The following is a 16,397-nucleotide window of genomic DNA, read 5'->3' on the forward strand; positions in this document are numbered from 1 at the left end:
TATGATCAATTTCTGTACATTACTGCCAACATTAAAAAGCCAAATCTTCCACTGGGGACATACAACTAAGCGTTTCTTTTCTCATTGTGCCTTTTCTGTGTCTCTCTGGCCCAACTGTGGGTTATTATTCAGGCGTCGACTCGGTTTCATCAGTCAAAGTACATCTAATTTATCATCAATCCTCTGCCAACCCCCAAGAGAGTGCTCTCCTAAAGACCATGACTAAAACGCTCAAAGCCCACAGAGGGCTCGTGCTAGGCTGTGAAAGCAGGCATGATGGGGGAAAACTACAAAAGTTGTGTTTTTCAAAAGGTTTGGACAGTTGCAACAATTTCAGTGTTTAAAACATGCATTGATACTTCTGATGTTGCTGGACTCAATTGCCATAAATAAGAATCTTGTAGGAAAAGGTTGGGGCTGTTTTTCTGTTTGTAATCTCAGTAAAGCGTAAACCTTATGAAGATCTGTGACCCTGAATGCTTAAAGCAACACCAAAGAACTTTTCCTCTGTCGCACGCACTATTTGTTTATCCAGCACTGGCTTTGGAAATAACAATGTCCACAGACAAGGTAGAATATGTTGCATGATTTTATGAAAGTACGATGTATTGCAACATCAGATGCAAGTCACATTTGTAGATTCTTATGTGTCATTCCATCGAACTACAGATCCGCTACCCGATCTGGCAAACTTACATAGTGCGGTTATAGCCGATAGAGGGCCGCAAAGCGAATGCAGAAGTGCCGTTCACCCTGTTGAGTTGATGAACCACTGAAACGATTTGGAAACATTATTTTAAGGTAGAAAAATCTCTTTGGTGTTGCTTTAAATAAGAAACCCTACGGAGGTAATATTTAGCCTCCGTTGTCTCTTGGCTGTATTTAGTGCCTAAAAGCAGGTGTGTAATAAGCGTGTGTGTGTGTGTGTGTCACCCACCCCCACTCTACATACCTTTGAGCTCAGAAATGATGGTCAAAGGTAGATGCAACCGCCTGTGGATTATCTGATAAAGAGTGTTTTGAGCCATCCTTGATGTTGCAGTGTTGCCACACTGAAGCAGGTAGTCTTCAGAGCCCTAAACACCTGTCCTAGGACCTGTGATTAGTGTTTCTTCAGGATGCTTGGTGAAGGAGGGCAGCTGAGTGAAGCTGGTCCTAAATCAGTTTGTGCTGTTGGAAGTGGCCACATGTCTGTCCTGTTACTGCCATAGAAGAGAAGAAAGGAGGAGGATCTTGAGTGGACAGAAGCATGGTCAACTCGGAGACCCCCTTCAGGATTGGTGTCCAGGTGTTCTTCCCCTATCTGCTTGCTGGTCTAGGCATGGTCACAGCAGGAATGGTGCTGGATGGGATTCAGGTGGGTTTGTGTGTGTGTGAGCATGTGTGTTTTTGTGTGGGCATACATGTGTTTGTGTGTTTGTATGCAAGAATGCAATAGGTGTTATACTGTGATTGTGTGTATGGTAGACTGTCACTCTAATGATGGCAGGTAGTATTAATTCCTATGGGCCGTGTACTAGATGCTCTTATATCACTTTTCCCACATAGATAGAAATAAGCTGATTTCGTTCCAGAGTTTTGTCCGTTTGTATTATCTCTTCAGCTGCATGACACAACCAAGGACATGGTCACTTTGACCTTTAAAAAAAGTGACCACAAGGTTATACAACTCAAATGAACAATCTGCCTCAGTCAGAGAGTCATTTGCTGCTGTGAGAGGAGTATATTACCTATCATATTATAAATAATATAATAGTTTTATTTAACCAAATCATTTGATGCAACAAATTTGCGAACATTTCAGACCTTGTTAATTATTGGTTGATGAACAGGCCACCATACACTTGTCTTTTGTGACGGGACAAGAAAAGACAAACACATCTAGCATATTTTCAAATAAAACAGCAAAAAATAAGTTAGACTATAACAAAGATCGACTAAAGAAAACATGATGTTGATATGACTGATAATCATCAGGCCCAGTTACATTTACTCAAAACCATTTAGAAAAATAGTACCAGTGGAAATATTCCCTAACAGTGATACTCAGTTTGGGGTTTGCACGGCGTGTCATCAGATCTGGACGTCGCCATATTGGAGATACTCGCCTCATTATTAAGCATTAGGCACTGAAGTAAATCCGAAACATCGTCAAGGAAAATGGTTAATTATTGCCGTTTAGGTTGTACCAATAGGTCCGACTGAGAAAAACATCTGGTGTAGGTATCGACTTCCAAAAGTTATTAAAAAACCAGGAAGAAAGGAGAATAATGTCAGAAGTTATCAGAGGAAGGAGGCGCTTGTGGTTGAACTTGGTACTTCGTCTCCCTCACCCAACTCAAATGGATCTGCTCTGCCAATAAACGGCTAAAATAATCTCGAAATATCGCGCATTTTCTTGTGGTCCAAGTCCTGCCCTATATGCCTTTGCATCTTAAGCCCTCCTCACACTGACAGACTTTGTAAAGATTTGCAAAGATTTGGAAAAGATTTTTGAAAGACTACAGTCTCAGACCCTCTCACATCTAAAGACAACAAGTAGTAGAGTTTTAAGTCACAGACTATGATTTTGCAATGACTAGGGATCTTACAGGGTCACTATTTACAAGGCTGCAACTAGATTCCTTTAAATTATTACCCATCGTGCAATAGATAAACAGGAACTGAAACTAGATGTACCGCATAGCGGTACAAAATATGACCGCCGCTCAGTCCTGTACATCCGTCCGCGAACATAAATCACACTTCAATTTGTCTCCATATTTTACTCCATCCCCCACTCTTGAAACTTTTGTGTATGCTTGTTTGGCATGCCTGAGTGTGTGTGTGTGGCTGCACAGAAAGTAGCCTACTGGTGCTGAAAAGGTGAATAGATTGTAGAATAGCCAAAGAAGATGTAGCATTGTTATAAAACCTTTAAAATCTCTAAACAATCACAAGTAGGGCAGTTCATCACAGTTCATCCATTGCAACTGCATTGATGAAAGGTCACTTACACCTGTAGGCTACATTGTATTTGGGAAAAGCAAAAGGTATCAGCATAATGTTATTTTTTTTTTTTTTTTTTTTTATGTATGTATAAACAAAAACATCTCTGTCAGTTCCATGCCGTTTTCAACAGCTATCAAAAACAAAGGTCATTTTTGGATGGATGGATTTTTTGTGAATGTTTCTTCTACATAAGATTTTAGTCATCTTTAGTTCATGTAATACTTTATTGTCAATGCACAAATTAAGTAACAGTAGTCTGAAACGTTATTGTTAATGCACAAATTAAGTAACAGTAGCCTAGTCTGAAACGAAATGCTGTTTTACATCTAACCAGTGGTGCAAATAACTGACATGTCCAAATGGGCCTTGATGAAATGCGTCGCTAGACTGTTCATACACATTTTAACGGGCCAAAGTTGAAGAGCTTTTGTCCGTTATTGTTCGTGCAAATATAGGCTGATTCATGTTCCCTTGCATTGTGTAACTGAGGTCCATGGCTAGTCTGGCTTTCATCAGACCAAGCTCAATCTTTTAAGAAATCAAAAAATAAATAGCGGGCAGATCAGGCTGGGTTCACCCAGCCTACTCCATAGGCACCCGATATTGTTTAATTTTCCGATTGAGATATACACGCTCTGGCTATTCTAAATGCAAAAATGCATCAGGGAGTTATGACAAAACGGTAACTAACAAACTAGATCCTAATAGAAAGCTGTTAGCTTCCCTAAGCTACAGGTAGGATTATAAGGTAGGCCTATTTACAACATAAATTGTCAATAGGCTATGCTGGCGACACAAATAAAATCTCCTTTGGAAACCAATGGCTTACGCCTTACAGTATCAAGCAGACTTAAACTGTCATATCGTGGCGAAAAGTTGTAATAACATTCACGCAGCTCCATGAGTCAAGGAAAGCGCAAATGAAGTAGCCACTTCTAAATGGGACCCACTACACAGTAGCTTAAGGTGTGTTGCTAAAGCCATAATGAAATGAAGGTGTCATTGTTTGGATACTTCACACACACGTGCTTTTTAATTTCACAGACTACAACTACCAAGCTGTAATCAAAGCACATCGATTCCCCTCTCACACCCTGCACGCACACGCAACAAAATAAACAGGCGTCTCAGTCTCACGCATGTATAGGCAAAACTGTATCAGACCGGTGTAACGTTGGTAAATCTTCCATTGCACAGAATGATTTTGTAGCACGTGCAATAAATGACAGTCGAAAGATACAAACAGTGCTGCTATCAATTTGCTTGGTATAACCGCATTTATAGTTTTCTACAAATGCAATCAATCAAATGCCTCTATCACTCAACCAACGTTAGGTAACATTACCTAGGTCCTTGTTGATATTACAAGATTAACGTACCTGCAGTAAAAACCAAGCATGTCCGATAAACATCCTCAGATTTATTTCGGCTTCAAGAAGAAATGGGAATTACACTTCATGTGAACATCGTCCTATCCTTATTAGATGTTCGCTGCGGTAAATTACAGTCCTTGTAGGAAGCGTCCATTGTTTTTTCCAACCCACTTTTAACTTCCAACAAAATTACGTCTCACTGCAACAATGCGCCATCTAGTGGACAAACGACTACTTATCGCCAATACTGAAAATGCAGCCATGATGATGAATATTTATTTTGTCTTTCTTTTAATCCTACTGAATTTGTAATTATGTATCGGCCGTTCTAATACCAATAGTATGTGGGTGCCTGTGTGTGTGTGCATGTGTATATGTGTGCACCGCCATTTACAGGCCAATGAGTGTACAGTCACTAAATGTACACATAACCTAATTTTTTTAGACCCCCCCATGGATGAAATTCTACGAAACTTGGCATACCCCCAGAGAATGCCAGGTCAATCATACACATAAAATTTGGTGCAGTTCTGAACATCTTAACTGAAGATAGGGGCGATTAAAGCAGAATAATATTGCATTTTCATTTTTTACCGGGGGGTGGGGGTGCAAATCACAAATGAGTGATTATGAGCCAGGTTGATGTGGGCCCTTGAGACCAACATACCATAAAAGATTCTTCATCCTCAGTGCCACGGTTCAGGTAGTTATTTAGGAAAAACTGTTTTTTTTTTTTGCGGTTCAGGGGGCCCAGTATGGGGGGGGGGTTGGTGGTGGTCCCCGGGGACGAAATGAAATTTTTCCGTAAAAGTCTAGTGGGGCTACATACCCACCAAATTTCATGTACCCCGGTGGTTCGGTGTTCAGGGAGTAGATGACGGGAAAAATTCTTGAATTGTGTGCATGTGTGCGTGTACAAATTTATGTTTATGTGTGTGTGTGTGTGTGTGTGTGTGTGTGTGTATGTGCGTGCTTGTGTGTTTGCCTGCGTATGTGTGTTTGTGCATGTGCATGCATGCGTACATATGTCTACTGTGTGAGTATGTGTCATACGTATGATTACTGTAAATGTATGTGTGTGCGTGTGTATCTGTTTATGCACATGTGTGCACATGGAATGGGTTAACATGACCCCTGGAGGCAAACATACGGAAAAAATTGGTCATCCTAGGCCCTACAGTTCTCAAGATATTCACAGAGAACTGTGTCTGCCCTACCCTCCTTTCGGGGGGTCCAGTCCAGCGGGGGGGGGGCTACAGATCAAAACGAAGAATGACGGTTCCATGCTATCCATGTGGGGGTACATGCCCACCAAGTTTTGTGTACCCCGGTCTTTCAGTGTCCCGGGAATCCTTGTTGGTGTACGTCACTAAATGTACACATAAATTATTTTATTGTAAGGCCCCCCATGAACGAAAGTACACAAAACTTGGCATGCATTCGGAGGGTGTCATAATGATCCTACACTTTTAATTTCGTGCAGTTTTGACCTTGTCAGCCAGAGATATTGTGATGAAAACACCTAATTTTTTGCTTTTTAATTTTTAACTAGGTGGCGCTATACATGAAATAAGTGGTAATGGGATGGGTTGACATGCCCCCTTAAGACCAACATACATAAAAAAGGTGGACCTCCTAGGCCCTACGGTTCTCGAGATATTCACAGAAAACTGTCTCCGGCCACCTACAGGCCAGTTGGTGTATAGTAACATAAATTAATTTATTGTGTGGCCCCCCATGAACGGAATTCCACAAAACTTGGCGTGCATACAGAGGGTGTCATAATGATCCTACACTTCCAATTTCGTGCAGTTTTGACTATGTTAGGTCACAGATACCTTCAATTAAAACCTCATTTTTACTTTTTTGTGTTTAACTAGGTGGCGCTATACATGAAATGAGTGGTTATGGAATGGGTTGACATGGCCCCTTGAGATCAACATACAAAAAAAAATGGTCCTCCTAAACCCTACGGTTTTCGAGATATTCACAGAAAACTGTGTCTGCCCTACCCTCCTTTCGGGGGGTCCAGTCCAGCGGGGGGGCTACAGATCAAAACGAAAAACGATGGTTCCATGCTATCCATGTGGGGTTACATGCCCACCAAGTTTCATGTACCCCGGTCTTTCAGTGTCCCGGGAATCATTGACGGAAATTTGGGCATGCGAAAAAGAAAAAAAGAAAAAAAATCTGACTAAACCTATATGACCGCCGCTTCGCTGCGCGGCGGTCATAATAACAAATAATCATATAGGCTACAGCTGTCGCCTACTTTGCCCCTTCCTGTTTGTTGTTGGAGAGAGGTCACTGTTTTTTATAGTTCACGTCACTATTTGCATGAGCCACGACTAGAAAGACTTGCAATAATATCAAACATGTTTGATATTGTCGTAACGGCAAAACTAGAAAAGGACCGACTCCGACTGACTTAAAACCGCTAAGATTGGCACCTTATACTTAACGATCTAGTTGACGGGAGAGCGCCGCGATTCCAGTAGCATCTACAACTCCCATGATTTCTGTCCGACTTTGGAAATTTAGTCGCCAACTGTGAAAACAGACCAAAATCGTACAATGTAAGGCCGCCATTAGACGCATTTTGATGAGCTTTTCTGTTGTTTAGACACGGCTACAATCATGTAAGATATCCAAAGTGCATAATACTCCATTGTACTTCATTCACGGAGTATCGCCAATATGGCCGCGCGTGCTGGGTTACCATGGTTACCGGCCAGAACGTGACGTCCGTGCAAACCCCTAATCAAAGATCCATTCTTTGATTTTGTAAAAATTACATTCTGGAATTATAAGAAAATGTCCCTATGAGCCTAATCTATTATTAAGCAGATTTAGCCCACTGTTAAGCAATAGTAGACTGGTTGGGTAAAAAAAAAACACTACCACATCAGCATTGGTTGTAATGATTAAAAAAAAAAAAAATCAATAGGAACATTAAATGTAGGCAACAAGACGTGTCATTTTATCATGGACAAAAATCAAGTGCACATCACGTGAACAACATAAGAAATATACATTTTAGAGGCTATGACAGAATGATGGCTGCTTCGGACTCCAGTTCCAATGCTCTGTCACTGATTGGGTGAAATGAGTAAGGCATTTGCTTGAATTTTTCACACAACAGTCTCTCACAGCCTACCCCCGTTCCAACTAATTCTGTTGACTTCTACAATATTTTCTTAGAAATTTTAGTGGTGATGATATTCTGGAATTCCCTGTAGAATGCGATATAATAACATTTCGATGGTCTGTTGAAATGCAAGTTTAGTCTTTCTGGTTGTTCACTGAACATCGCCTTAACCAAACACAGTCCCTTACACTAACCTCAGTTAGGGTCAATAGACAGTTTGTTTCTAATCTGTGCATTTAATAGTCTGTGAGGGAGCATCCAAAGTGTACACACTCCTGGGTTTATGACATCACTCGTCTCTTCCTTTCACCTGAAGTCATTCTCCTCAGAAGGGACAGCAGCTGTAATCGCAAGGACAATGTTGACCGTTCTTGTGAGCTCCCAGCCAAGACGAGCTCTGAATACTAAAACCAGCTGGGGCTTGTTGTGTCCCTCGGCCGTGCTCTCCGCTCAAGACCCTTGCTCGAGCAAAGCCACTGCCAAAAGCAGCCTTTGATATATGGTGTGCATAACACCACACAGGGCAGGCTACAGCTATTAGCCTCTCACATACGCCTCCAGAAGGCTCCAGTTTTAATTTATGATGCTCTGGCCTCTCAGTGGACTGTTGCGTGTGTAAACTTCATTCATCATTGAATGTGGCTGTCCGTTCGGACATGATGTGGACCATTGTGTCCTTCAAAATAAAGCATTTTGCCTGCAAATGTCTAAAGCCTTTGTGCCATGAACAGTAAATTGAAAAATGATTTCAGAAGCCCAATGCAGTTTTTTGACATACCAATTCAATATATCACTAGTTTTTGTTACTGCAGGTACATAAAAGCCTTTGGGAGAAAGGAGACATTTGAGGGAATCTCAGAGCAACAGCATGACTTGACTGAATATCTCCTGTGTTTGCTGTGATCGCTGCGATTAGCCCTGCTGCACAGCCAGTCAGCTATTATGCAGATTTGCAGTGCGTTCACATGCAGACTGGCACAGACGTGGATGTGCTGCTTCAATTATATAAGACCTCACTGTGGAGTGGAGCCTGACCAGATTCATAAACCAGACATATCATCGCTTTTTGGATGGAGCCCAAATAATAAAACTGGACGGTGACGCAGTTGCCTGGCCTCTTCAAAGACATAAATGCATTGTGGAGTGCAGCTGGAGGCTCAGGCTGTGCAGGGACGCTCTGATTTCAACAAATCATTGGGAGACATTCAGCTGCAGGAAACCTGCAGATAATCAAGACAAACTTGCACCCTGTAAGCGGTTGCTGGTGTTGGCTCATCCACGTTTTAATAGCGTGCGGTGCCAAAGAGTCGTGTGGTTATCCGACTGCAGAGGAAAACTAAAAGATGGCATGAGCCCATGGCTGGGCTCAACAGGGGAGGGAAATGACATCAGCCAGTCAAAACAGGAGTGCAGTGGGGATGTGTGTGTGTGTGAGAGAGAGTAAAAAGAAAAAATCGTGAAACCTTGTTGGCTAGTGTGTGTGTGTGTGTGTGTGTGTGTGAGAGTGTGTGTGTGTGTGTGCGTGTGTGTCTGTGTGTGTGTGTGTGTGTGTGTGTGTGTGTTCAGTGGGAGGGGGTGAGGGCAGGTAATGATGTGTCACATCTCATAGGGCTGTGGAAACAGAAATAGCCCCACCACCCCAGTCTTACCTGAAGAGAGAGAGCGAGAGAGAGAGAGAGAGAGAGAGAGAGAGAGGGAGGGAGAGAGAGAGAGAGAGAGAGAGAGAGAGAGAGAGAGAGATAAAGACACCAACATCAGCAATATAAGAGAAGAGAAGAGAAGAGAAGACAGTGTGATCTAGAGGGGGAGATAGAGAGAGAGTAGGGGATGGAGAGAGATGACAAATCAGGGACATATTTTTGCTGAGTCACAGTGTCTGTCCTCCAGTCGTCCTCTAGCTGAGAGAGAAAGAGAAAGGGGGAAAGAGAAAGATAGTGTCCATAGATATGCATGTTTCCAATCAAGGAGGATTACTTGTGCTTTAATTCAACTAGACAAGATATTTAATTGAATGATTGTCTGTGTCTGTTTTTTTCACCAATGGGACACCCAGAACTCTTGTCTCTAGTCTCAGTTGTCATATATGGGCATTTCTTTTATTGTTCCAAATTCCTGACTGTAATGATGAGAGAAGATGATGCAAGCATACTTGTATCAGAGAGGGTTAAAGCGGAGCTAGTAATCAAGGATCTTTGCTTGTATGGTTTTAATCAGTCAGTGCAGTAGACAATTCAGCTGCTGCCACCGTAGCCTTGAGTGCATGGTATTCTGGCTACGTTGTGGTCAGTTTTGTCTTGTTGTTTCAGAAAATGGTCAATTGACCACTGACCCTGTCAATCACCTTCCTAAGCATTCAGGGGTTGAATTGGGTGTTAACAGATTCTGGTATATTGGTAAAGACCTACGATATTATAGGCTCTGAGAAAAACACACACACCCTACCTTCCTCTCTCTGCCTGTCAGTGCAGGCCAGGGTCTGTGCACTGATTGATGACCTGAGCAGATTGCCTGTAGATTGCTCTGGGGGAGGCTTGGCACATCAAATGAAATGGGTCAGAGTGAAGGGAGATGAGATGTAGGACAAGAGGAACAGACAGGAGGAGAGTTGGACAGAGGAGAGGTCCTTTGTGTCTCTGCCTGCTGAGCTCCTCTGCACAGGTGGTGAGTGAGAGAGAGAGAGAGAGAGAGAACAAAAGAGATGTCTAGTTTTAGAGGACCACCCCTCCCCTCTCCCCCACCCACAATTTGTTAAGAGCAGGTACACCTGCAGCATCACACACACACACACACACACGCACACAAACACACACACACACACACACACACACACTCAATGTCACCCCGCATACTGCTGCACGGTGAGCAAAGCATTGTCCAGAAGCACACACACACACATACACACACACTTACACACACACTTAATACGTCACCATGAGCGTCAAGATCTACCACGTAGGGGTGCACTCAGCCTGGCAGGCACTCGTCATCTGAGAGCAGACCACAGCACCTGCACTCTGTCATCCTGCATCTGGCTCGGAGCAACACGCCGCGTGAGGAGAGAGAGAGAGAGAGAGAGAGAAGCTTCTGGAGCAGTACTCTTCCACAGATCCACTTTGTGACCAAAGTCAGCTCGGGGAACCACAGAGAAGGGAAGACACCAGCCTGCACACACACCACATGATTAGGTGTGAGATACTCACACTCACACGCTCTCTCTCACTCTCTCTATCACACACACACACACACACACACTCACAGAGGCACCGGATGATGCCAGCGGCTCAGGATCTGAGGTGAACGGCGCTCGGCAGCAGTAACGACAGCGACAGTAGCCGTGGCGTTGGGCAGACGATGACGAGTGAGCTGCAGCAGAGCGTGGGCACCAACACGGAGGCGGCGGCGGCGGCGGCGGTGGTGGGGCGGCGGCGGCAGGGGCAGCACACGGCCGAGAAGAGGCTGGCCGCCTTCTGGGTGTCCCTGTCCCACCGCACCAGGACACTCTTCAGACCGCGCGGCGAGCGGGGAGGCTTCCATCGCAGCCTGTCCGTGGCCAAGCTCCTCAAAAGCGAAGTGTGAGCAGAGGACAGGGGGGAGACGAAGTGAGAGAGAGGACGACAAGTGTGAGGAAGAGGAGGAATAGAAAGAGAGAGAGAGAGAGAGAGAGAGAGAGAGGAAGAGGAAAAAAGGATTGGAACTTGCATCATTTTTTTCTCTGAAGCCTGGAGTTTTCGAGGCACTGCAAGTGTCAAGTTTGGAAAAATAAACAAGACAAATACAGATGTGGAATGTTTGGGGGGAGGAATGAGAAAGTGTGAATGAACATAAACATGAGTCAATAAGGCTGTGAAGAGGAAGCAACAGAAAACTGGACACGACGAGGGGTGGAGGGGTGGAAGGAGGGAGAGGAGAGGAGAGGAGAAGGCTGGTAACGATCTTAGTAATTATTTAAGAAGGGAGCAGTGAGCAGTGTGTGCACGTCTAAGTGTGTGTGAGAGAGAGTATAAGTCCATTGTATAAGTGTGTCTTTATGTCAGAAGAGTGTGTATATGTTAGGTGGTGTGTTCTTGTCCTTGTAGGACATTCCTGAAGGCTGAAGGACATCTTAAAACAATATGAACTTCTAGTCTCTGCGCTGCATCCACTCGGGCATCAGAGAGAGAGAGATAGAAAGAGACTAGATAAAAGATAAAAGCTGAGATAAACTGACAGACTCTATTAGAGATGAGGGGCGAGGAGAGCTCGACAGGTGGGTGCATAAGAACAGCAGGAGCTGCTTTGTTTTTCCCGTGGCCATGTCAGTGCAGCCATCTTGTTTTGCCGAGGGCCAATTCTCTCAACTGAGAGAACGTTGATGGACTATTTCTCATGCCCTCCCAGTGGAATGTTCTAGAACTCAGCCTTGACACCTTCTTCTGCCCTGAAGCGGCATAAGCATCAATTGACACTTTTCCAACTTTCTTCTAATAAACTGGAAAACAAACTTTTTAGATGTTCACGGATAAGAGGTAAACCTTCAGAGAAGGTAGGTGTGTCTGAGGACTGAGGGGAGAAGCTTCACTTTACCGGGCAGACATGGGCTAATTGTGTGGGGGGGGGGGGGGGAGCGCCATGTCTGTGACCCACCTGGAGCTGGAGCTCAGCTACGAGGGCCGGCGACTGCGGGGTTTCACCTGTAGGCTGACGCGCTGCGCCGAGGGCTACGTGCCCGAGACGGCCACTCACATCGCTGGCCAGGTGCTGCTGCCGTACCTGCTTGCCGGGCTGGGCATGGTGGGGGCAGGGATGCTCATGGACACTGTACAAGTATGTATGACATGGGTGTCTATGTCTCATCCATCCAGCGCATGATGTCTGTGTGTGTGTGTGTGTGTATGTGAGTGAGTGAGTGTGGTGTTGTGAGAGAGAACAAGAAATTAAAAGTGACAGAGCCTATTGTGCAAAATGAATTAATTTGTTCAAAAATACCACTTCGGCTCTTTAGAGAGTAATCTTGTCTGACTGGAGGTATTTCCGGGCTTTTCGAGGTCCATAATATATATTCACCCTTTAGTATAACAGAGTCTGTTCCAGAGTGCTGACCAGAAAGGGTCAGTTTGGGGTGGAGCTCACTCTTCTGGAGACTCACTGGGAATCTTTATGGTCTGCGTCCAGTCAGTGTGTGTGAACTCCAGCTGTCTTATTATACATGAGCAACAGATACACGAGCTACAGAGGTTGAGAGTGGACAAACAGAGCAGGTTTTGTGGTCATTGTGACTAACATGGCATTCTCTATGTTTTCTCTGTAGCACTGGGATGTCTTTAAGGAGATCTCAGAGATATTTATCTTGGTGCCTGCTCTGGTGGGACTGAAGGGAAACCTGGAGATGACCCTGGCCTCCCGACTCTCTACTGCAGTAAGGAAGCATTGTGTTACATATGCACAGACTCCATCTGGTATACTCTGAGACTGTACCACCACTATTTCCAGGTGCAGATTTGTATGACAGCATACACAGAACTGCACCATAGGATTTTGGGACTGTAACGGAATCAGCGGTAGTCACTGTGTTTACTCACAACTACAAGCTTGCAACCAACCGTGAAGACTCTGACAATGTTGAATACTTATAAAGGGCACACAGACACACACACACACACACACACAGACACACACACACACACACACACATAGAGACACACACACCAGGGTTGTGCACAATTCCAGAATTGAATTGAAACTGGCTCTTAAATTCCAATTCAATTCTTGAATTTCACTTGCATTTCAATTGAGGAAGCAAACAGTAAGCATAATTGCAATTCGAATTTTGCACAACCCTGACACACACACACACACACACACACACACACACACACACACACACACGCACACAATCGTTTAGAAACATAGGCCTTGTTATCATTACATCACAGCTATCACTTTAAGTGCTCACCCCTCTGACACTATGTGGTTTCAAAAGCACAGGTTTAGCTATACATGAATTACTGCTTTCAGAACCAGACCTAAGAGGCAATGTCCAGTGTCAACAAAACTCAGAGCCAAAGCATTAGACATTCATCCAGACTGTATCCTTAGTTCTCTCTTTGTCTGTTTTCTTGGAACTCTTGTTCCCTCCCTCCGTCTCTCTTAGGCCAACACAGGGCAGCTGGACGACCCAAAGCAGCAGTGGAGAATGGTGTGCAGCAATCTGGCTCTCGTTCAGGTACTGTTGATAGATCTGATTCTGGCCAATGTATTGGCATACTGATTCCACCAGGGGGCGACAAAGTCTTCTCATTGTAAAGCGTCGACGTTGTGGTTGTAACTATCTGTGCTAAAGGTTGCGCTAAAATTATTAGCAAACTTCAAAGGACCTCTCCCACTGCGCTGCTGTCTTACTACCTTTCACCTCTTTTTACTTGTTACCCTTTCCTTCCGTTACTCGTGCTCTAAAATGCTAAAATGGAACTGGATCCAGACTTGGCTGACGTGAGAGGGCACTCAAGACCAAAGTATTTTGGCTACTCCTGGATAAAATACCCTCTAAATCTTTGATGCTTTGTACCATAGTGAAAGCATCTAACAACTTTTTACATCTCATCACAAACCTCTTGTAGACCAATACAATTGGTGCTTTAATATTTTAATCAATCTTTTATTCGACTGTATTTTTCTTGCTGGCTCTCTCTTCCTCTGTTTGAATCTCTCTCTGTTTATCCCCCCATCTCTGCATCAGGTGCAGGCGACGGTGGTGGGCCTGCTGGCGGCAGGGGGGGCGGTGGCTCTGGGAGCGCTGGGCAGGGGGGCCGTCCAGCTGGATAATGCGGCGGTGCTCTGTGCCAGCAGCGTCAGCACAGCCTTCATCGCAGCCCTCTCTCTGGGTGAGTAAAGACCTCTCCCTACACACACACACACACACATCTGCACAGCCTTCATCGCAGCCCTCTCTCTGGGTGAGTAAAGACCTCTCCCTACACACACACACACACCACACACACACACCTGCACAACCTATATTGTAGCCCTCTCTGGGTGAGTAAAGACCTCTCCCCACACACACACACACACACCACACACACACATCTGCACAGCCTTCATCGCAGCCCTCTCTCTGGGTGAGTAAAGACCTCTCCCTACACACACACACACACACACACACACACACTACACACACACACCTGCACAACCTATATTGTAGCCCTGTCTCTGGGTGAGTAAAGACCTCTCCCTACACACACACACACACACATACATCTGCACAGCCTATATTGTAGCCTTGTCTCTGGGTGAGCACAGATCATCTACACACATATACACACAAACAACCACACAGCCTTTATTGCAGCTCTGTCTCTGGTCAAGCTCACATCACGTACACACATACACACACAAACCAGAATCAGCACAGGACTAATTTTGCCAAACCAATCATGACCAATCCATCTGTAGGGCTGGTGATGATCGGAGTGATCATTGGCTCACGGAAGGTTGGCATCAACCCCGACAACGTGGCCACCCCTATCGCTGCCAGCCTTGGGGACCTCATCACCCTCTCTCTACTGGCCGGGGTCAGCAGCTTCCTCTTCCAGGTTAAAGGTCAGGCAGATGCACTCCAGCACTGCACACAAACAGCTTTCCTGTTTCCTTTCATTCCAACTGACCCATCGGGAAAAAAGCATGCCAGTGTCTGAATTGGCAGAATCAGAGCTATTTCTATTTGGCCGACACCACATGGCTGACATGATTGACTGCAACATTAATAATTCTCAATGCTAACATCGGCTTGTTAAACCATAAAAGTCTACTTTTGACAAGCCGATTGAGCTGCTATTCCTACTATCTGAGTTCTCTGCCAGAAGCTCCATAAAATGATTACATATAAATCAATCAAATTGTTTCTTTGGTGGCCACTAGGTGGCAAATCACATTGGGCATTTGCCTGGCAAACTTACTGTTGAATTTTGTGTCTTCTTAGGCGTTCTTTCCCAACTCAGCCAGCTTTAAAGCCTTCCAAGGCCAAATGCCAGTTTAATGTGTTGCACTGTGGGAATTCCAGGGAGTGTGCTGGATGAGAGGATGGAGATTTAACACAGATGTTGTGAGATGAAGTGTAAGAGAACGTTTCACTAACGTCCCAGATATGTTTCTCTTTACCAGAGATGTGGTACCTGTCCCCCATCGTGTGTGGCTTCTTCCTGTCTCTAATCCCTCTCTGGTTGGCCATCATCCGCAGCAGCCCACCAATCAGGGAGGTGCTGCGATCCGGGTGGCAGCCCGTCATTCTGGCCATGTCAATCAGCAGGTATAGTGCCATGAAAACCTATACCACATAACTAACAGAGGGCAGGGCAAGACATTCATTCAGCCAGTTTCCCTTACATGGATTAAAGGAGAATTCCGGTGTGATATTGACCTAAAGTGTGTTGAAACATGATACCAAGTGTGAACGTATGTCTCATAGCTCACCTCGGCTTGTCCCCTGCACTCAGAAATCTGGCGCTAGTTAGCCAATGCTACCAACAGTTTTTCATTGCGGTGCCCGCATTTAGTCACGATAAGTCGAGCGATGAGTACGAACGAACAGGTATGATAAGGGATCAGATTCCAAAAATAATTCAGTGGAAATGCATGGATTCAGTTGCTTCCAGTAGCAGCAACTGGAATCCATGCATTTCCACTGAATTATTTTTGGAATCTGAACTTATCGTGACTAAATTCAAGATGGCGTAAATTCCTTAAGGTACTGTCTGTATAAATCGTCTTGTAAATAAACTACCAGTGCTTTTTCAAAGTTCTCAATGTCTCGTTTTAAATGTCAAGGCCCTCGGAAGTCTACCAATGAAGTATGGAGCTACTTTGAGCCTCGTAAATGGTGTAAAACAGTGATTTATTTGCATGGCTAGGCC

General features: G+C 44.6%; 1 protein-coding gene across 2 annotated transcripts in view; it reads left to right on the forward strand.

Annotated features, from left to right (window-relative positions):
* Positions 1 to 1,011: 1,011 nt before the first annotated feature.
* Positions 1,012 to 16,397, forward strand: part of LOC121706878 (solute carrier family 41 member 1-like) — a 29,231-nt gene continuing 13,845 nt past the window's right edge. The window contains exons 1-6 of one of the 2 annotated variants that reach the window (XM_042088975.1): positions 1,012 to 1,357; positions 12,800 to 12,907; positions 13,643 to 13,714; positions 14,228 to 14,372; positions 14,941 to 15,087; positions 15,649 to 15,793. In XM_042088975.1, the coding sequence (XP_041944909.1) occupies positions 1,250 to 1,357; positions 12,800 to 12,907; positions 13,643 to 13,714; positions 14,228 to 14,372; positions 14,941 to 15,087; positions 15,649 to 15,793 (725 nt within the window). In that variant the 5' untranslated portion in view covers positions 1,012 to 1,249. Of the gene's footprint in view, positions 1,358 to 12,092; positions 12,316 to 12,799; positions 12,908 to 13,642; positions 13,715 to 14,227; positions 14,373 to 14,940; positions 15,088 to 15,648; positions 15,794 to 16,397 lie in introns of those variants that run through there. The other variant, XM_042088974.1, reaches the window with a different exon arrangement.

This window comes from Alosa sapidissima, chromosome 4 (assembly GCF_018492685.1).
Source record: "Alosa sapidissima isolate fAloSap1 chromosome 4, fAloSap1.pri, whole genome shotgun sequence".
Taxonomy (NCBI): Eukaryota; Metazoa; Chordata; class Actinopteri; order Clupeiformes; family Clupeidae; genus Alosa; species Alosa sapidissima.